This window comes from Ictalurus furcatus, chromosome 16, assembly GCF_023375685.1.
Source record: "Ictalurus furcatus strain D&B chromosome 16, Billie_1.0, whole genome shotgun sequence".
In the NCBI taxonomy this organism is placed as follows: Eukaryota; Metazoa; Chordata; class Actinopteri; order Siluriformes; family Ictaluridae; genus Ictalurus; species Ictalurus furcatus.
Genome location: NC_071270.1, coordinates 6838388 through 6858884, shown reverse-complemented (window position 1 = coordinate 6858884; position 20497 = coordinate 6838388). Strand labels below are relative to the sequence as shown.

Below are 20497 nucleotides of genomic sequence, written 5' to 3'. Positions count from 1 at the left end.
TTGCAATGTGCATCTAGGAACGTTTGCAATCTTATTTAGGGCACATTCAGAACTACATATTCATGAAGGGTTAGGGTTAGGGTTAGGGACAGAATAAAAAATGGACACTGTTTTATTTTTCTCTTTTTGCTAGTCTAACAAGCTACGCACAAAGACTCTGCGCAACACGCTGAATCCATTTTGGAATGAGACACTGGTCTACCACGGCCTCACCAATGAGGACATGCAGAGAAAAACCCTCAGGTAATGTGATAATTGTGTTATATATAGGACTTTGTTCTATACCGAATGTAAAAGTCAAGGTTAATTGTCAAAGAAAGAGAGCAGTATAACATAATCATTAATGTTGCTTAATCAAATAGCAAAGGCCATGAGCAGATATAATAAGCAAATCAAAAAAGAGAGCGTTACTTGTTTAATCCAGAAATATGTCAAGGACTTGAAACGGTTTGTTCTCATTATCCTCCAAATAGGTCAATCTTTAAAGAAGTGCTGCATTATGTACAACATTATACCATTGAGTTAAGCTGAGCGGCCTGTTTATTATCAGCTAATCAAAATACAATTAATTATAACAAGGCTAGATTGAAAGTAATATTGTCTATAAATGCACCAAGGATTTAAATGAGAAGACTGAATAGCAGATATAGAAATATTAGCTATGTGACGAATTTCTTAGTAAGCCCTTTTCCATAGCATTTAATACATAAATCATAGCATGGTTTATGCCATTTCTCAGAGATATTGACTATGCCAACTGATCATATCTGATGTTGAGGTGGTCCAGGAGGTCATCATCTGTGATAATCACTTCCCAAACATTCTCATGCCGGTGGTGTTCCAAGGCTCAGTTTATCATAACATCCCCATTTTCAGTGAGAAGAATTTAATCTGTAAATGTAAGGCAAGAGTTAACATCGTTCTCAATTTGGAAACGCGATAGAGCTGATGTTTTGGGATATCACATTCTTTATTGAGTACTGTAAATAATGTATTGACTGACATTCGAATACTCATTAGCGAATCTGTTCCAGTTACAAAAATAATCAGCTGTTTTGAGAAGGCAATCTGATTGTGTATTTATTTCGGTTCATTGCTTCCATTTAATTTGCAAGAACAAGGAATGAAGATACTTATCGATTTGTATTGTACAGAGAGTTCACCATTTAATTAAAGGCATGCCAGTTGTAAGATTTGCTAAGGGTCGGCATCCACATTGTTCCCTGTCAGACTCTCTGTGAGCGATGAAGACAAGTTTGGACATAACGAGTTCATTGGGGAAACCCGGGTGGTCCTGAAGAAGCTCAAAGTGAACCAGAAGAAGAACTTCAATGTGTGTTTGGAGAGAGTTATTCCGGTAAGCTGCATCGCTGACTGATGTTATTAGATTACAGATATTCTTATGTGATGCGTGCTCTTGGATTTCACAGTCTGCTTTTGGTCCTCCCACATGTAGGTGAAGCGAACAGCTGCTGGAGGTGCAATACGTGGTATGGCATTGTATGAGGAGGAGGTAACTAAATCATTCATAAAGGATATAATGGAAGGTACAATGGCAAAGCACAGGCATATAAAGTTATTTAAGCAATATCATATGAGAAAGAGTTCGGTTATACTGAATACCAGCTGATATTCAGTACAACTGCACAATTGTAAGTGTGACAATGCTTTTACACAACAGTTTAGAAATTTATATTGACATTCAGTCACAATATGGCCAAATATTCTGTTTAATTTTGCTCCACTAGTGAAAATAGATCCCGAAGAAGCCACACTCACTTTATAGCATGTCAGCTAGATCTCTAGCTAGCTCACGATGATTTGTACATGCCCGTTAAAGGTGCTTCTGGTTAAATTGGCGTCCCTTCTTCCTGTTCATCTGATGAGCTTTCATATTTTAGGTCAAAAGTTATATTCCTGAAATTGTATTGTTTACCATATCCTCAGATGATGTCACCAGAGTTGGGTATAACTCTAAGTTAGGTTACTGTATTCGAATGACTTTTTCTGATAACAGTAATGTAACGCATTACATTTTAAATTGATATCATTTGATTACAGTTATTGATGTCAATAAAAGTACGTTACTTGCATTACAAATTTATTGTTAAGAAAACAATATTAAGTAAAATGCATTTTTAAAATAAATCACGTTTTTTTGCGGCTGCCAGGGGCGTGACCTGACCTGGGCATTCGGGGCTGTAGTCTAGAAGATTTTATCTTTAGCTTCGAATAGTTCTAAACTTGGAGTCACTGCGTAACTGAACGTCAGTATGTAATTTTATATCTTCAGTAAACGGAGGCGAGATCAATCAGACAGAGTTTACAGGAAAATACGCGGAAACACTCGTGTCTTATTGGCTGACAGTCTCTCAATTCTGCCAAATGCTAGCTTACAGTAAAGGGGTTGAAATTGAGACAGTAACATCCTCTCACGCTGATCAGGAAAACAAGGTGTGTAAATGTCTATACGAGTTCCAGTTTACGTGAACATGATATGAGCAGGGCAGAAGGAAAGATAATGTACTTTGCATGGCACTGTAGCAGCTAAATCCACACAATGATAACTTAGCTGTGCCTCCCCTTGGCTAGCGACACCAAACTAGCCTAGTTAGAAAAGTTTTATATTTTATCTGTCTGGTAGTCCTACAAACAGTGACAACACCCGAGGCAAGGTTTATGATAAATCCAACTTTTTCTGATCATGTCATACATTTACATGTGCTAAAAGCACTGAAAGAACTATGAGTTTCACTTTGTAGTGTATTTTTGTAGGTTTGATAGGTTTTGAAAGTAAAGTAATTAGTAATCTGATTCCTTTTTACATGTAGTAATCACTAATGTAATCAGATTACAATTTTAAAGTAGTAGTTAGTAATCTGTAGTGGATTACTTACCCAACACTGGATGCCACTAACACTACTATAGTAACCGTTTCGAATTAGGAAGTGGAATTTTACATGATGAAGACAGATGAACAGAGTGATACAGACAGTGAAACATCCCAGTGCGGCTATAGGAAATATAAGCAAGCTTGGATTGCCGCTCAACCAATCAAATTTGTGGACTGGAACTAGCTGTTTTATAATAGACAGTACTGTATATAGCACATTCTTTTTACTGTCCACATGTTAACATACGCTATTTGACCATTATTATCATTACTTGTGAAAATAAAGGAACATCTTTTTCAAGATTCAAGATTTTTATTTGTCACATACACAATTATATACAGTGAAATGAAAACCTGGAGTACTACTTTTTACACTGTGTGTTAAATACTAAATTTGAATAATAATTTTAAAAAATCAGAAATTAATAAGAAATTAGATAAGAAATAAGAAGTAGTGTGCAAAAAGGGATGTCCAAATATGCAGTATGTTACATGTAGTAATAATACTGCAGGTCAGTGGAGTGCAGAGTGACTTCTTATGGAGTCCTAAGCAATCTGTATGGTGGACATATCGTTGTTGAGGAGTCTGGTGACCTGAGGGAAGAAGCTCCTCATTGAAAACTAATATACAAAAATCTTCATTTTGTCCTCTCATATACGAGTATGCATGCTTTTGCATTCATTAAAGGTGTGGTTAGTGATTTTTAATTCAGAACATTAAATTAGTAATATTTGGCTGGAATATGGTATCAGAGCAGAACAGGCGACATGGATTCGGAGGAAATGTTGTATGCAGAGACTGTATTTATTTACAGTTTGCATTTCCAAAATCAGCTAACCTCTGGCAATATCTCTGACTATATACCGTTAACGTTGATGACTGTGTGATGACTTGAAATGGATAGAATTTACAGCAGTTGAAACAAACTGTGTCTGGTCTGCTGGGTTGCGTCTGCAGATAAACGAGGGTGATGATGCAGAGGAGAGAGGACGTATCCTGGTGTCTCTCACCTACAACAGCCAGCAGAGTCAACTCATTGTGGGTATCGTCCGCTGTGCTCATCTGGCTCCCATGGACGCCAACGGCTACTCTGACCCTTATGTCAAGATGTGCGTATTTAAAAAGCTATAACACTGTAAACACCTTCAGCCGTTAAAGCGTCAATATCCCTATCTTGATCTCATCATGGAGACTTGCATGAGGTGTGCTAGACATGAGACATGCAATCGGCTGACATGAGTTCCAACCAAAAACCTCATTTCTAAACAGATATAACTTTTGCCACTATCTGCCCTTATGCAAATGAGGTCAAGCTAAATGACATTCATTGTTAAGTACGTTAGAATTTATTTGATAGATGATTTTTTTTAGCTAATTAGGCTCCAGTGTAGCTCATAATTGAACTGTACATTGTCATGTTTATTGCTTCCATGCTGCTTTGTAGTTCCCTGAAACCTGACATGGGGAAGAAAGCGAAGAATAAAACGCAGATCAAGAAGAAGACCCTCAACCCTGAATTTAATGAGGTTAGCTCTCACCGTCTGTCTTGCTAATACCCTTCTGTTTTATTAATAAGCACCACTGACATGACACTTTGAGAGAACATTTACGAGCTCTGTCAGTTTAAAACAAAGAAAGTGCTTTATTCTGTTCACGTCACATGTAATGGATTCTGCCATTGACACGTTTCACAGCTTTTTATTTATTTATTTATTTTTTACTTATTGCAGGAATTCAGCTATGAGATCAAACACAGTGAACTAGCAAAGAAGACTTTGGATATCTCCGTCTGGGATTATGACATGGGAAAATCCAATGATTTCATAGGTATAGTGAAATTACAGCATAATAATAATAATAATAATAATAATAATAATAATAATAATAATAATAATACATGCTACAGTTCCTTAGTTTTTATGTCGTACACCCAAACTGCTGGAAAATGTCATGTACTGGAATATGCATACAATATTCCACAGGCCAAAGTCATGATAATGAAGGCCATGACCTTGATGAATATGGAAAGAAATTCATGTCACATTAAAAATGCAATCATTAGGTTAGAAAAATGTGACAGGCAGTGTGCACCCTTCACGTTACTTGTGGACAATGGGGTAAAATTATAAATCTTCCTTACACTTTCACATCACTTTCACGTTTTTAAAAAAAAAATTTTTACTGAATGTGTGGATTTGCTTTTAAAGAATGAAATATTGAATTTATGTCAGAATAGACTATTTGAAATGCCACATTTTCAAGTATTTCATATTTCATTCCAGTGCGCAGTGCTCGAAACATATACTCAAAACTATAATGTAATAACTGTCCAATCACAAGCCATCTCCTGAATGTTTGTTATGAGGGTTTGCAGACAGAATTCCAGTTAATCCTTTTCTTGGTATTGACTAATTGAAACTATCTACCTATTCCCTATTTTCTACTGCAAAATACTGAAACAACTTGTCCAACATTTGTTCATCTTCAGCTCTTTAAAACGTTGACGAGTCAGCGGCACATCATCAGCCTGAACAAATTTTTTTTCAACACTTCCCAAATTTGTCAGAGGAAATCTGATTGGACAGTTATTACATTTTATACAATAGCACTCTTGAATGCTCAATTCTAGTTGGTCAGAAGGTTTTGTAGATTTTTTCTTTTATATAATGGCAGCTCTGGGGGCATGGTTAGCACTTTGCCTCGTACCTCCGGGGTTCGATTCCCGTCTCCACCCTGTGTGCATGGAGTTTGCATGTTCTAGTTCAAAGTTCATGTGTTGTAGGCATCCGATTGGTATTTCCAAATTGTCGGTAGTGTGTGAATGTGTGTGTGATTGTGCCCTGCGATGTGTTGGCACCCCGTCCAGTGTGTCCCCAGCCTTGTGCCCCGAGTTCCCTTGAATAGTCTCCAGGCTCCCTGCGACCCTGTGCAGGATAAGCTGTATGGAAAATGGATGGATGGATAGGCTATACTTACACCTAAATCTAACCTTAAACTGAATCTAAACCTCAGTAAACAATGGGAAATGTGACTCTTGTGTGAAAAGTTGCAGTTTTTTTCTGGGGGTGTCATCATGGGGACCAACCAAATGTTCCCTACACAGATGTTGCTATCCTTGTGGAGACATTTGGTGCCTGCCAAGATCTCTCTCTCTCTCTCTCTCTCTCTTGTTTCTTAACTTGTTTCATGGCTGTTCCACAACATTAAATGGATAAAACATCTATAATTCTTATCCTTATAATTATTAAAAATTGTAATTGTTGGCCAATTGCTGTGGCATAAGAAGATTAAAACACTTAAATGTTCCTTATTTATTGTTTTAAATACAAAGAAGACTTTCACATTAAGCGTAGTGATTACTGCTGGCGTGTTTAAAGCACAGTGAGCTGCACCGAGTTGCATAAGAGATAAATGCGTTTAATTCCCTCACATTCTTTGAATGCAAATCCACACGTTGTTTTTCAGTAAGACAACAGGTGACATGAAAACAACACATTTCACATGTCACTATCGAAAACTCAGTCATGTTTTTCCACTTGAATGATTGCTGTTCAATTTAATATGGATTCTTCTGCATATGACTACAATGGCAAACAGATGAACTATATGAAATGTATGTTGTATGAAACACAGGAGGCTGCCAGCTTGGTATCACAGCCAAAGGAGAATGCCTGAAACATTGGTATGAGTGCCTGAAGAACAAAGACAAGAAGATCGAACGCTGGCATGTGCTGTTCAATCAAAACAACATTGAGGCTGATGACTGAAATACCCTGATCTCCATATCCTAATAGATCTTACTTTGTGACTCTGTATGATCCTGTCTTCCACCATTCATTTTCATCCCACTGTTAAACTTGCTCCTACTGTGCTAATTAGCCTGACTTCACGTACGATAGTGCACTTCTTGCTTCGTGCTCTTACAACGAGCTATTATGTAATTAGTGGTTTAGATAATCTTTAACTGTCTATCTGTATTGAATCTAATCCACTATCGCAAAAGAAGATGAGAAAAACCGTGCTACATTAGGTACTGAGAAAAATGAAACGTGATGTTAAATGTGATGTAATTACAGTATTTGAATTCCCGTATATCATTTCGACTTTAATATGACAGAGTGACTGCTCTACTAAAATGGATGAAAATTCTGCACAGTACGTGGTAGAACGTATCAAGCTACATCTTGTATACAGGTTGTTCGATATTGATATTCCCGTCCATTTTTCAAAATTGTTCCGATCCAAAATAGCATTTTACACTGTAGAAAAACGACGAGGAAACTGAGTAATAATTGTTGATGTAGCCGAGAGTGACATATCTATATACAGTCCTCTCTGAAAGTATTGGGACAGCAAGGCCAATTCTATTGTTTTTGCTATACATTGAAGACATTTAGGTTTGAGATCAAAAAATGAATATGAGACGATATATCAGGAATTCAGCTTTCATTTACTGATATTTACATCTAGACTTTTGCTCAACTAAAATTTTTAGGTGAGCAAAAGTATAGGAGCAGATAGGAAATTAACACTTAAAGTTTAGTTGCATATTCCCTTGCTTTCAATAACTGCATCAAGCAGTCTAATCTTCAGGAGTTGAAATACAAGCTGGGTTAAGATCTGGTGATTGACTTGGCCAGTCTACAACATTCTAATTTTTCCCCCTGATGAAGTCCTTTGTTGTGTTGGCAGTGCTTTTTGGGTCATTGTCTTGCTGCATGATGAAGTTGCTAACAATTAGATTGGATGCATTTCTCGATAAATTGGAAGGCAGATGTAGATTTCTTTCTGTAAACTTCTGAATTCATCATGAGTTGCATCATCAATAAAGAATAGTGAGCCCATATTTCAGAATCAGCCATGCAAGCCCAATCCATAACACCTACCTCCGCCATGCTTGACAGATGAGCTTCTATGTTTTGGATCATTAGCAGAGCCTTTCTTTCTTCACACTTTGGCCTTTCCATCACTTTGGCAGAGGTTAATCCAAAACTTTTTTGGCTCATCCCCATCTATTTCCAATCTATTTCCAATCTGGCCTTCTGATTCGTACTGCTCATGAGTGGTTTGCATCTTGTGGTATGGCCTCTATGTTTCTGCACTTGAAGTCTTCTTCAAATGGTGGCTTGTGATACCTTCACTCCTGTGAAGGTTGTTGTCGATGTCACTGTTGTTTTTGGGTTTTTCTTCACAACTATCACAATATTTCTGTCATCAACTGATGTTGTTTTCCTTGGCCGACCTGTTCCATGTCTGGTTGTTAGTACACCAGTGGTTTCCTTCTTTTTCAGGACATTCCAAATTGGTGTATCGGCTATGCCCAATGCTTGTGCAATATCTCTGATCGATTTTTCAGCTTCAAAAAGGATTGCTTTTCTCCCATAGACAGCTCTCTGGTCTTCATGATGGTTTATTCTTTTTACCAACAAATGCAGTCTTCACAGGCAAAACCTATAGCTCAAACCAAGAGTAGACATTCAGTGCTATTCATTCTTGAAACAATCAGCTTAACAGGGCACACCTGGGCAATAAGAATCACCAAATTTTCAAAATTTTTTGATCACTTGAAAAAAATATGAGGATTAAAACAAAAGGTGCCATATTCTAAGTTGTTTAACACATCTAGAAGTAAATATGAGGAAAAGAAAGCTGAAATTCTGATCTGCCGTCTCATATTCATCTTTTGATCTCAAACCTAGCTGTCTTCAATGTATAGTGAAAAAAATAAACAGAATTGGCCTTGCTGTTCCAATACTTTCAGGGGTACTGTAATAATATATATATATATATATATATATATATATATATATATATATATATATATATATATATATATATAGACTAAATGCCTGCTTATTCAGTATTGAGAAAATGTTATTCGTGCATGGACACTTTCTTAAATCTGTTTGCCCTTGTTATATTGCGACTGATACTAAAAGATTATTTAATATATTTGTTACATATTCAGTGCATTTTCAGTGTATAGACTTGTATCATCCTAATGTAACCAATAAAGTCATTAATAATAAACAGCCTCATAAAGAGTGATGATATGTTGTAATCTGGCAGGGACGTACCTCTTGTGTTGTATTTGCACTGCGGTGATTCTGTCTTCACCTTCAACCGTCTCAGAAGATCTGGCACAAAGGTCAAGTGACGAGTTTGACAGTGTGTGACACAATCTCATTTTTCATTGTGGAGGAGGACTTCTCTGTGATGCCCATTGTCAGTAGGATAATTTATTTATTTTTTTATACTCATATGTTCACCCAATACAGAAATACATGATGAGCATACAAATGAAGGCAAGTGGGCACATGAATCACCTATACCTTATAATGTAAAATGCAATCCCATGTACTATAAAGAAAACTAATATATATTATGCATGTACATCCTGCCAGTGAGTCCAGTGAATATATTTTATCAGGAAAGTATTCAGAAAATCTGACCTTATAGGGAAAACAACGAACATCGATAGCACTACAGCATGCACATCCACACAGCACGCTAGTGTGGTTTTTTTCCCTGTCCTTTTGATCTGAGGCTCGGGGGTTATTGTCTGTAACCCAGCTCAGGATGTTTGACTTGTTATAAAGCACTTCAGGACCTTGACATGTCATTATGATCAACTTGAGTGACATAAGACATTGTTGACAAAGCAGGATGTGGTATTACCACATTATTTAGCTTGGCAGGGGTTTCAGATATGAAATTGTCCAGACGCTGCACTTTTTAAAACACTGAAAGGAGCAGTTGGGGGTTAGGGTTAGGGGGGCAGGTTACGCTTTTAACATAATAGGTCTTGAAAGCAAAAAAATTCAACAATCAATTATAGGGAACAATAGTGGCTTATATATGCATTGTCAATACGCTACACATGATGTTTTCAGATAATGAGGCAAGTGAAGGTCATGGTGTTCAAGAATCAGTAAAAATGTGCAATAAATAAATACAATATTGTGCAAAAGTCTTTGGAAGCCTATTTTTTTTGTTCGTACAAACTTTATTATAGATATCTGTTTTATGACTTCTACATTATCGAGTCAGTACAAAAACATTTTAGATTTCCAAACATTAGTTTTCCAGCACAAAATTAAGTGTGACAGAAAAATGTTTGTATGCCAGTAAAGAAAGCCACACATTATATAAGAGAAACTTTTCAAACAAAAAACATAATGAAGGCTGCTGCAAAAATAATAAGCAAGTGTGACAAAGTCTCTAGAAGAACCGTGTCTGGTTCTGCAAGATGCTCAATAAAACTTACAGCTCGTTTCCTTATAAAACTGCACAAATTGGACCTTTTTTTAAAAAACAAAAACCAAACATTGACTTCATTTGTTACCATTTACTGCTCTTTATAGTATTTTTTTAAAACGTAGAAACATTTAATTTCATTATTTTTGAAAGCATCTTTGCTCTACAGCATTACTTTACTTTGCAAGACTTTTGCACAGTACTGTATATAAACACTTTGAGTGTTTCCCTCTTAGAAAGGGTTTCAAACTAGAAGCCTTTTAGGAAGCAGGGAACCCTATAGTATATAAGGAACCCATGTAGTAAAAAAAAAAAAACCCCTTTAAATGCATTAAATAAAGAAACACAGTACAAATGACACAAACTTGTTGTCATCATAAATGCATACACACCTAGAAAAAATGTACAGTACCCCTTGGATATTTAAGGGTTCTTAGCTTCCTGAAGATCCCTCTCTGAAATGGAGGCACTGGGTTCTAAAGGTCTACATAAGAACCTTTACGAGTTCGAACACTCACATGATGTTTTTACAGATGTAATCCTTTCCAGTCTCATGTTTCATAGTCATTAGAATTTGATTTGCTGAAGGGTTGTTGACAGTGATGAACCGCTAATCATTAACTTGCCTTCAGTGGTGATAGGACAGAAATGTTCATGTGAAATCAGGTGAGCGTTTGACCAGTCACTGCAGCCAGACACGCAAGAAGAACCAAGGTGAACTTTGCATTGCTATGCAAACTTCGCAGCTTCCTCGAAGTGTGCCAGGCTCCTTTCTCCTTATCTTTATAGTCCATCTTCAGAATAGCATTACATCATAGATTTTAAATGTAAAGTACTGAACACTGCCAGATTTTTTTTTTTTTACATAGAGTCAATATTGATGAAAACATGATGAGAATATTAATAAATCGTTTTACTTTTAAACTGTTTAGTGACTGCATTATTAACATCTGCAGCAGATGTGCTTATACTGTATTTCCTCTGGAATTTGAATTCTGTCTTGTTGTCATGTTGTTAAAAGGCACGTCATTCAGGAAGATAACATATTATTGTTGTTAATGATAAAAGATGAAAGTTTTGCTGATTAAACCGTAATAAAGTGTATGAGTAAATGCTTGATGCCTCACTTGCTTGGAGTGTGTGTGTGTGCTCATGTCAGTTTCCACAAGGACAGACACAAGCGTGTGTGTGCTACCATATCTGGTCCTACATAAAAAAAATCTAAGCAAAAGCCAGGTTTATTGACACTCCCTCTATCGTTGACGTAAGACCACTACATGAAGAAAGTTATGCTTTGTGACCAAGATATAAAACCCAGAATGTAATGCCCTGTCTCATAGCTAGAGCAGATATGTTAGAGCTATTTAATAGCTTTCTTTCTGCAACTTTCTGAATTTCAACTAGTAAATAGTTTCAAATAACAGAGAATTTTCAAGTAAATTCTCACAAGCTTTGCAGTTGTATTTTCTGGATTTAAATATAAAATGAATGGCCACTGCCTTTCTCTGGTTATAGTGTGCCTTGTTTCAATTTTTCTTGATTTCTCAGCTGGTCATTTTTGGACATCTGCAAGAAACAGCAATTTTTGCTTCTGGACAAGCTCTATCTCGAATGGACAGACACATTATATGTTCCTTCACCAGACTACAGTGGGCAAAGAGAGAACTTTGGTCTTATTTGACAGTATCTGGAACAAGGAAAACAGCCTGGTGGACTGTATTACAAGCAACAACCGTGCTGTTATTAAAAACTTTTCATCAAAGTGCTGGGAAGTCAGAGACAGGCCTTTCTCAGACATTCCAGATGGACGCTTTAACATCAGTATTTTGGTTGAACCTGATGGCCCCTGTGCAGCTCTGGGACAACTGCCAGAACTGGGAGTACCTGTGCGCAGGACAAGAGACCTTGAAAGTATGGACCGCAAAACGATTTACCAGAACAGTGGAGAAAGTTCCCAAAAGCTGAAGCGCTCTAAGCGAGCATGGATGATTCCAGGAACTCTGTGGTGTGGCTCTGGGAACAAGGCATCTGCTTTTTCAGACTTAGGTTAGCCAAATGTATCAACTATGATATCGTGTCTACTTTGCTTGATGACCATCAACAGCTTTCTTTTTACACCAGTCCTCTTGTATCCTAGGTTTATTTGAGGAGACTGATATGTGCTGTAGGGAGCATGACCACTGTGAGCAAACCATTGCTTCCTTTGAGTTTGGCTATGGAGTATTCAACACTAACTTCTTCACTTTATCACACTGTGACTGTGATAGCAAGTAAGTCTTATTATATTACCACAAACACCCCTACAACTTTCAGAATTCTTTGTATGACATGCAACCACTAACTATTTATTACATCGCCTTTGGTAACATGATTTATGAGCCACTACCGAGGCATTTTAATTTACTTTAACCTACTGAGATAACACTATTATGTTATCTTAATGCAATCTGTCACTGTGATTTTGTTTCAGATTTCGCCGCTGCCTTCATAATGCCAACGATAGCATGTCTGACATGGTCGGTTATGGCTACTTCAACCTCCTCAAGATGCGGTGCTTTGAATTTTCACAGAGAATGACATGTGCAGAAAGGACCTGGTGGGGCATGTAAGCTATCCCCTTGATATCATGTAAATTAGAAAACCAATGCAAATCCATGATCTATACAGTTTCAGCTACATGACTATACACTACAAAAAATGATCATCAGCTTCCTTTTCTTTTGTAACAGGTGTAAACTGAGTCAGATGACTACATATGCTCTGTTGAAGGATGCAACAGATTACAATTCCACATTCACAGTATTGGAAGATGATAAACTGGATCTAAGCATCCATCACACTGTCTCTTTTGGAAATCTAACAGTTACTAATGACTTGGTAATGTCATCTGGCATTGTCACTGAAGATGCCAGGGAAAATCATTCATCAGTGTCTGTACCACGAAGGCTATCAGTTAATACATCTCAGCAGCCTGAACCTCATGAAAAAACAACAAAGTCACTAATGAATCATCCAACAGGCTCATCGAAAACAGAACCAACAGACTCACCAAAAACAGAACCAACAGACTCACCAAAAACAGAACCAACAGACTCACCAAAAACAGAACCAACAGACTCACCAAAAACAGAAACAACAGACTCACCAAAAACAGAACCAACAGACTCACCAAAAACAGAACCAACAGACTCACCACACAACACAACAGACTCAGAACATATACAAACAACAGATGAAGCAAAAACAGAAACAACAGATTCACCACAGACACCTACAGACTCACCACACATACAAATAAGAGATTCACTAAAAACAGAAACAACAGACTCACCACAGACACAAAAACCAGACTCACCCAAGACACAAGCAACAAACTCATCACACATAAAAACAACAGACTCACCAAAGACACAAACAACAGACTCATCACAGATAAAAACAACAGACTCACCAAAGACACAAACAACAGACTCACCAAAGACACAAACAACAGACTCATCACAGATAAAAACAACCGACTCATCACAGATAAAAACAACCGACTCATCACAGATAAAAACAACAGACTCACCAAAGACACACAACCATCCTAAGATTCACACCAGACAAAAAGGTACAAGAAGTGTCTGTTAAATGAGTTTTCTCCTGCATTTATTCACATAATCTGAGTAAAAAAATGCCTTTCTAACTCCCAACTTTGTTCTTTATAGGTAAACTGGACACCTGTGAGAGTTATAAAGACCTGGACTCCTGTCATTATCAGATACCTGCACTGCGGGAGAAATTTGGCCTACGCAATGCTGAACACACCACCTTGTACCACTGCAACTGTACAGCCAGGTAGATACATACACTGCATTCTAATACCAATAACTAAAAAGGAGCTGACACTCAGAAAAGCTGAAGCTTGCGGTTTGTGCAAACAGACTTGCCAGGGAGCTTGCTGAAGAGGTTGAAGTTGACAAGGTTCATGTCTGGTTGCTGGATTTTGTCTCCCAATCCTGTTTCTTTCTGCCTCAGAACTGCACTGGGAGTGAAAGGTTAGTTCACTAAATTAAATAAAGTGTGGTTAGATGAATCATTTGTTTTTATGAATATGCAAAATGACATTTGCTGGGTTTTGGATAGGGTAAACATGCTATTAAATGCAGACTGAGTGTCAACACCTATGGAAGAAATCATGACATGTCTTCTTATATAGTGCACTATTTTAGGAGTCGGTATTAGTTTTTGCAGTCAAATGAGTACATTAGTGTGCACAGAATAATTATAATTCAACATTCTGTTTGCAGCACACACCTTGTGAAAAGATTTTTTATACCAGAGTGCTGTGAAATTTCTATTCTAAATGGCCTGAAGGTGTTGATTAATTTCAAAACAGCAGCTCTGTCAGTATGTTATTGTTTCTATAGTAACAAGGACTTACTGCCTTATGATAAAATCGTTGGTATAGTAAAGCTTTCTGTAAGGAGACATTTATTTATAATTTATGGAAGGAGTCTTGAGTGTCAATGCTTTGTAACTCAAAAGTCTTCAAGACACAGGACTTTGCACTTTCTGGAGTGGCTGGTTTGGGAATGACCATTTATAGCTGCTATAACATAAGTGATAACAAGAAATAACTTGTCTCATGGATGATCCACAAGATTAAATGTAATTACAAGTGGTTAAAAAGCATGATGTGTCGTTCATTAATGAATTAAAATGTGTAATCCTTGAAAGACTGCTGAGGTGTAAGAGGAATAAAACACTGTTATAGGAAAATAATCTACTTTTGGGGGTGGTAACAGTAAAACCACTTCATGTGAGGCAACATCACAGTACACTATGCCTTAGTTGATTATTTTCCTGTAACAGCACACCTTGTCATGTTTTAATCCTTCCGTATCATTTACATTACGAGACTGTCATAGAGAAAAGACGCTAAACTGGATTGTTATGGTACAACTAATTGTCCCTGGAGTGATTCCCTCAATGGTATGCCTTTTTTAATTTTTAGTTAGAGATCCTAGAGCAGTGGTCTCCAACCCTTTTCCTTGAGATCCACCAAAATCGACTTTTTAAATCGTCCTTTGCGTAAGCCACATCACACTCTAGGGTCTCAGCTGTCATTAATGTCACGACAGTCAAGACTCGTACGGAGTAGGAGAAGCCACAATACAGGACTGTGCCTCAAATCTTCTGACACTGCCAGAATTTAATTAGAGGAAAAATTTGATCTCAGCGGCCATTAATCGGCTGTCGGGGAACACGTCAAACTAGCGATCAAAGACTACAGATTTTGTCTTAGGATTATAGGAGTCTTTTAGGATTCTCACAATTGGTCTCAGTGTGAACCCGGCTTAACACGCCTATTGTAGTTGATTAAGAACTTCTTAAGGCAATGATTGGATGGTCAGGTGGGCACGATTATGGTTGGAGCTAAAGTCTTTAGCAAGGTAGGTCTCTAGGAACAGGGTTGGTGATCACTGGCCTAGAGGACCTAGGAGCCTAAAGCATCTATAAATGTATTTTTCTTTTCACTACCAAAATAATTAGCAAAGCATATCGAGCAAGACACTTGAAATACAAATCTCATTCCTTTAATCACTGTGCTAATCACAAAGTGCTAAATAATAATGAAGAATGACCAGGGTGCCATTTTAAAACTCAACCCTCTTTCTTTAACAGTTGCTCCACCCCTTCTCCTAATGACGCGCCTCGCATCGAGCGCTGGAGCAAAGGCGCGGCCGTTTGGCGACATCTAGCGGCTCCGAGGCGCAAAGCCAAACGGTTCCACTCCAAACGGTCCAAGAGGAAAGACTCTCCAATCAGACTGCACAAAAAGTGTCTGAGGATGTACTCCAAGCTCCGGAAAGAAGTGCAACAACTGTACCATACCTGAGCGCGAGGATTCCTGCATGCATTCACTTTGCTGCAACTGGACACTATGCAGTAACAATGTGAATAAATGTAAATGCATATGTATTGTTGGGAATAGTGTAAATAAATAAAACCATATTTCTTTAGTTACCGTGATCGTTTCTGATTGTTGCACGACTCTCTTCTGGGTCATGCACAGAAGAAAAAAAAACAAACAAAAAAACCCCCAAACATTTTCAGATGACTACAGTATAAACCTGTGCACCTTTGCGTTTGTAATAAGCACGCCTTATGTGTTGTGATGAAGGAGCTGCACGCGCTACAGTAGGTAACTCAACTCCCGCCTGATGTCACGAATAGTTAATTGAGCCCTCACCGCCGCAACCATGCCATTCTGAACCGCCTCTACCAGGAGGGGAAAATCCGCAAGAAAAGCGGATTTGGCAACATGGCGCACTTTCCCAGGAATAACTTTTTAACTCGGGCTTCCTGACGGTTTGTGCAGAAACTCCGCGCGTGCCTTGTTTTTCTTTTAGTCTTTTCTTCTCGTGCATTCGCTCGCGCAGCTCCGAGGTTTTGGCTTTTCTTCTTCTTCTTCTTCTTCTTCTTCTTCTTAACTCGACTGGCTGTGAGCGGCCCTTTTCCCCTCGGCTTGGAGAGAAACCTATCATGGGCTGAAAGTTTCACATTGCTGTTGGAAATCTACGCGAGACAGACAGGATGGAGAAACTAGGAACGAGGCGAGAGAAGGTAAAACGGTCCGAGTGTGAAATATGAGCCTGTTTAGTCGTGTCTTGTGACCTGAAGCCGCTACACCGCGTCTCCCGAGCTAACACCTATCACCCTGACGGATGGCGACACTTTTCTTCTCCTCCTTTTTCTACTTTTTCTTCTTCTTTGGTTATTCGGGTCAGTAGTCTACCTCTGTAAGATATGAGAAGGGTTCAGCTGAACTCCAAAGCCAAGAATTAGCTGCTGTTTAGCTTAGCTACGACTCTTTATTATTATTATTATTATTATTTTATTTTTTTCTTAAAATTATTTTTAAAATTATTATTATTTCAATGAAAAGAAGAAGCTTTCTCTAGTTTTAGTAGATTTGGGTTTAGTTGTTAGCCTGGGAGCTTACATTACAATAGCTACAGTGTTGGATGTCTTTAAAAACAAACAAACAAACCAACCAACCAACCAAACCATTTCTTCTAGAGTCTTCTTAGTGCAACAATATGATACTGAACTTGTGAAGTAACACAACTTTCTTAAATTCAGAGCTCAAACCATGAATGAAACTGCTCTAAGGTTTTAGAAATGTAATCCTAACTCCTGTATTTTACTGGCCTTGCTATGACTGGATATTAGTAAAGAACTCTGTTCAACTATAATCACTCTTTATCTTTATTTAACTCTTTCTATAAACATACAAAAACCCTTCTATGTACTGACTCTGTGTGTGTGTGTGTGTGAGAGAGAGAGAGATCTTGGTAGGCACCCAATGTCCCCACAAGGATCTGTGTAGTGGACATTGTTTTCTCATTGTTTACAGAGGTTATGATTAAGTTTAGATTTAGGTGCAAGTATGGCATTAATTAGCTCCATCAATTCATCCCCCCCATCAATCCAAGCGGTTGCCTACAGTGTATGACTTTGGACTAGGTGAGGAAACCCCTGAAGCACAGGGAGAACAAGGAAACTGTGCCCACAAGGCGGAGGCGGGGATCGAACCCCCAACCCTGGTGCTGTGAGGCAAACGTGTGTTTGGTTTTAGACTAGCTCATTTATTGATTTTGTTTCCATGTATATGTTTTCTGAAAAGTCTTAGTAACCTGCTTTGCTTTGCTATGGAGTGCCATTTTTATCTTTAGCCCCACCCCCTTGTTTGGTTAACACTTACATTATCACTAAGTAAGTAAAAGGAATCTCATTGAAAACCCTTTCAAGAGTAGGGGTTTCCCTAAGCAAAGTTCCCCCATTGGCCCTTATCTTTCATGGCCCTCTAATATTCTCCATCTCTGAATTGGCTAAATCACTCTCCCCTCTCCTCTCCACTAATAGCTGGTGTGTGGTGGGCGTTCTGGTGCACTATGGTTGCCGTCGCATCATCAGGTGGACAATACACACTAGTGGCGGTTGAGATTCCCCCCTAACGTAAAAGCACTATATAAATCTAATTAATTATTATTATATATTGTTGTTTTCTCTAGTCAGATGATTTCAGGTGTAATCAGAGTTGATTTCCTTTTTGGTTTCTGGGATATTACTCTCTTTAGCCAACACGTCCACAGCAGCTGGACTGCCTCACGCCCAGCCCAATCAACGAGAAGGAATTTATTATGTATACTGGGATACAAGCCTGATAAATGGCTGCACATGCTCATAAACTATATGTCTACCACCTTCAACATATATCATCAGGACATGTTCAAACAGGAAGTTTTGAGACTACTGTGCCACTGCTGTAAGAGATACACCGTTCAGCCATAACAATAAAATCACTCACAGGTGAAGTGAATAACGTTGATTATCTTGTTACAGTGGCACCTGTCGAGGGGTGGGATATATTAGGCAGTAAGTGAACAGTCCGTTCTCAAAGTTGATGTGTTGGAAGCAGGAGAAATGGGCAAGGGCCAAAATGTGATGGCTCGATGACTGGGTCAGAGCATCTCCAAAACGGCAGGTCTTGCGTAGGGATGCGAAATGGAAATTCTTGGCCGAAATGGTATATAATGAAACGCTTGGCCAAAGGCCGAATACCGAATGTGGTTTTCCATTTATTTTGCCATTTTTTTCACCACTGCATGAATTAAATTGTCAAAATGTGCCTTTTACTATTTTGTCTTGCTTTTCAAAGAAAAAATTAATTCCAAAACTGCAATTTACAAATATTTATTTAACACTGAACATTTTTTAAACATTCCAGCCGGACATTCTACCAACTAGGGATGTCACGAGAACCGATACTTCGGTACCAAGTCGGTACCAACATTCTTGAAACGTGACGGTACTGGTTTTTCTGCATTCCCGTTCAATGCTATCGTTCATTTCAAACAAAGCGAGGAAACACTTGGAATTTGGCGAGGCACCTGAAAGACGGTCCCTATATTATATTTGTTTGAGGCAGCTGGCATTGTGGCCATGAAACCAGCTAACGTTATGCTCCATGTAATGTTTGCGATAGCCAGTTATTTGTTAATGATGCTAACACATTGCAACGTTATAAACTACCTCCGAATGGGCCACCATGCATCGCCATTCAGCCCGTGTCCTGTCAGCTAAATGTAGCCTAATGTCACTAATAATTATTCACATGTTCATGCTTTTAATAAATCTTTTTGGACTGCCGCCATTTCAGTGAATTTAAACTAATGCTTGCATTCAGAGTATAAGGTGTGTGTGTGCATGCGTGTGTGTGCGCTCGCGCGTTTAGAAGTGTGCGTCCACTCATTATCAGACAGTGTTTGATAACTAAAATACTCAAAAATAATATTTTTTAAATTTTATACCCCACTGTGGTATCGACTTTGGTATCGAGTACCGTGTACTTTTGGTGGTATCGGTACCGACTACTAGATTTTTGGTATCGTGACATCCCTAATACCAACAAAGCACAATATTAAAATTTAAAATAAATAAATGAGTAAAATAAAACTCTTTTCATTTGGCCATCTTTGAGCCCCCCTTCTTGAATAGCATATATTAGGCCTATAAGTGACTGCTGTAAGAATGTAACCTACTCTGTACGCCTACAACAAAAACGTGGATGGACCCACAACAAATGAATAATCGTCCTAGACATGAGCATACTTAGCCTAATTCTTCAGGAAGAGCCGAGAGCTCTTGGACGAGAGTTGAAATGACTTTATACATCTCAGGTAAGCACACGTTTGAGAAATACCATCTACTAGCCATGGTGTAACGGGGCTCAATATAGTCTATAAGCCTGCAAAATCCTACGTCCTCTACAACCGAGAACTGTTGATCATCCAAGGCGATGAATTCCATTATTATTTTAGTAATGCCTTTAGCTTTGGCACTGTCATCGACAAACTTTTTTGCCTTTTCTAAGAAGTCAGCTTCAGATGGAGTGGGTGTGCTGGGGACTGGGAGGAAGAAATTTCCTTTCTGCGGCCGCCGCCGTGTCTTTCTCGTATTCTGCATGCTGTTCGCGGTTGTCTTGATTTGATTTTAAACGATAAGTGAAACTTGTAGTGCTGTAAGTTTTTGCAGATGAACCCCCCTCTAGACAACTCAGCAGAACAGTGTCTGCAAACAGCCGTTTTTAGCGTCTTTCTCTGACACGTTAAAATGCTTCCACACTGCCAACGTACTTGCTGCATTTATAAAGCGTGCGCGCCTCTCGCTCTACGCTGCTTGCTATTTGATCGCGTCATCAAAAACATCATTATTCGGTAAAATTTATTCTGTCTCTTATTCACTTGAGAATTATTTCGGTTGCCGAACATTCGGTGCATCCCTAGTCTAGTGGG

The 20497-nt window shown here is 38.3% G+C and overlaps 3 protein-coding genes across 4 annotated transcripts in view; all 3 read left to right on the top strand.

Moving 5' to 3' along the window:
• Window positions 1-7047, top strand: part of rph3aa (rabphilin 3A homolog (mouse), a) — a 37678-nt gene extending 30631 nt beyond the window's left edge. The window contains exons 10-16 of the mRNA XM_053645898.1: window positions 134-243; window positions 1231-1357; window positions 1457-1513; window positions 3852-4003; window positions 4339-4420; window positions 4625-4721; window positions 6528-7047. Coding sequence (XP_053501873.1) covers window positions 134-243; window positions 1231-1357; window positions 1457-1513; window positions 3852-4003; window positions 4339-4420; window positions 4625-4721; window positions 6528-6661 — 759 coding nt within the window. The 3' untranslated portion in view covers window positions 6662-7047. The remainder of the gene's footprint in view (window positions 1-133; window positions 244-1230; window positions 1358-1456; window positions 1514-3851; window positions 4004-4338; window positions 4421-4624; window positions 4722-6527) is intronic.
• A 4588-nt stretch (window positions 7048-11635) lies between these two features.
• Window positions 11636-16149, top strand: pla2g3 (phospholipase A2 group III). The gene is made up of 7 exons (XM_053645897.1): window positions 11636-12197; window positions 12289-12421; window positions 12622-12756; window positions 12881-13764; window positions 13862-13991; window positions 14078-14191; window positions 15822-16149. Exons 1-7 carry the CDS (start codon window positions 11636-11638, stop codon window positions 16033-16035), a joined length of 2172 nt encoding a protein of 723 aa, XP_053501872.1. The 3' UTR covers window positions 16036-16149.
• Window positions 16150-16364: 215 nt separating this feature from the next.
• The window catches only part of ttc28 (tetratricopeptide repeat domain 28), a 238946-nt gene continuing 234813 nt past the window's right edge, over window positions 16365-20497 (top strand). The window contains exon 1 of one of the 2 annotated variants that reach the window (XM_053644552.1): window positions 16365-16763. In XM_053644552.1, the coding sequence (XP_053500527.1) occupies window positions 16734-16763 (30 nt within the window). In that variant the 5' untranslated portion in view covers window positions 16365-16733. The remainder of the gene's footprint in view (window positions 16764-20497) is intronic. The other variant, XM_053644553.1, reaches the window with a different exon arrangement.

Bases quoted from the DNA above. Each gene is read 5' to 3' on its own strand.
- pla2g3 (XM_053645897.1), top strand. From the start codon at position 11,636: ATGAATGGCCACTGCCTTTCTCTGGTTATAGTGTGCCTTGTTTCAATT. The intron at 13,765-13,861 runs GTACAAGAAGTG...TGTTCTTTATAG, and splicing joins GATTCACACCAGACAAAAAG to GTAAACTGGACACCTGTGAG. The intron at 14,192-15,821 runs GTTAGTTCACTA...TTTCTTTAACAG, and splicing joins AACTGCACTGGGAGTGAAAG to TTGCTCCACCCCTTCTCCTA.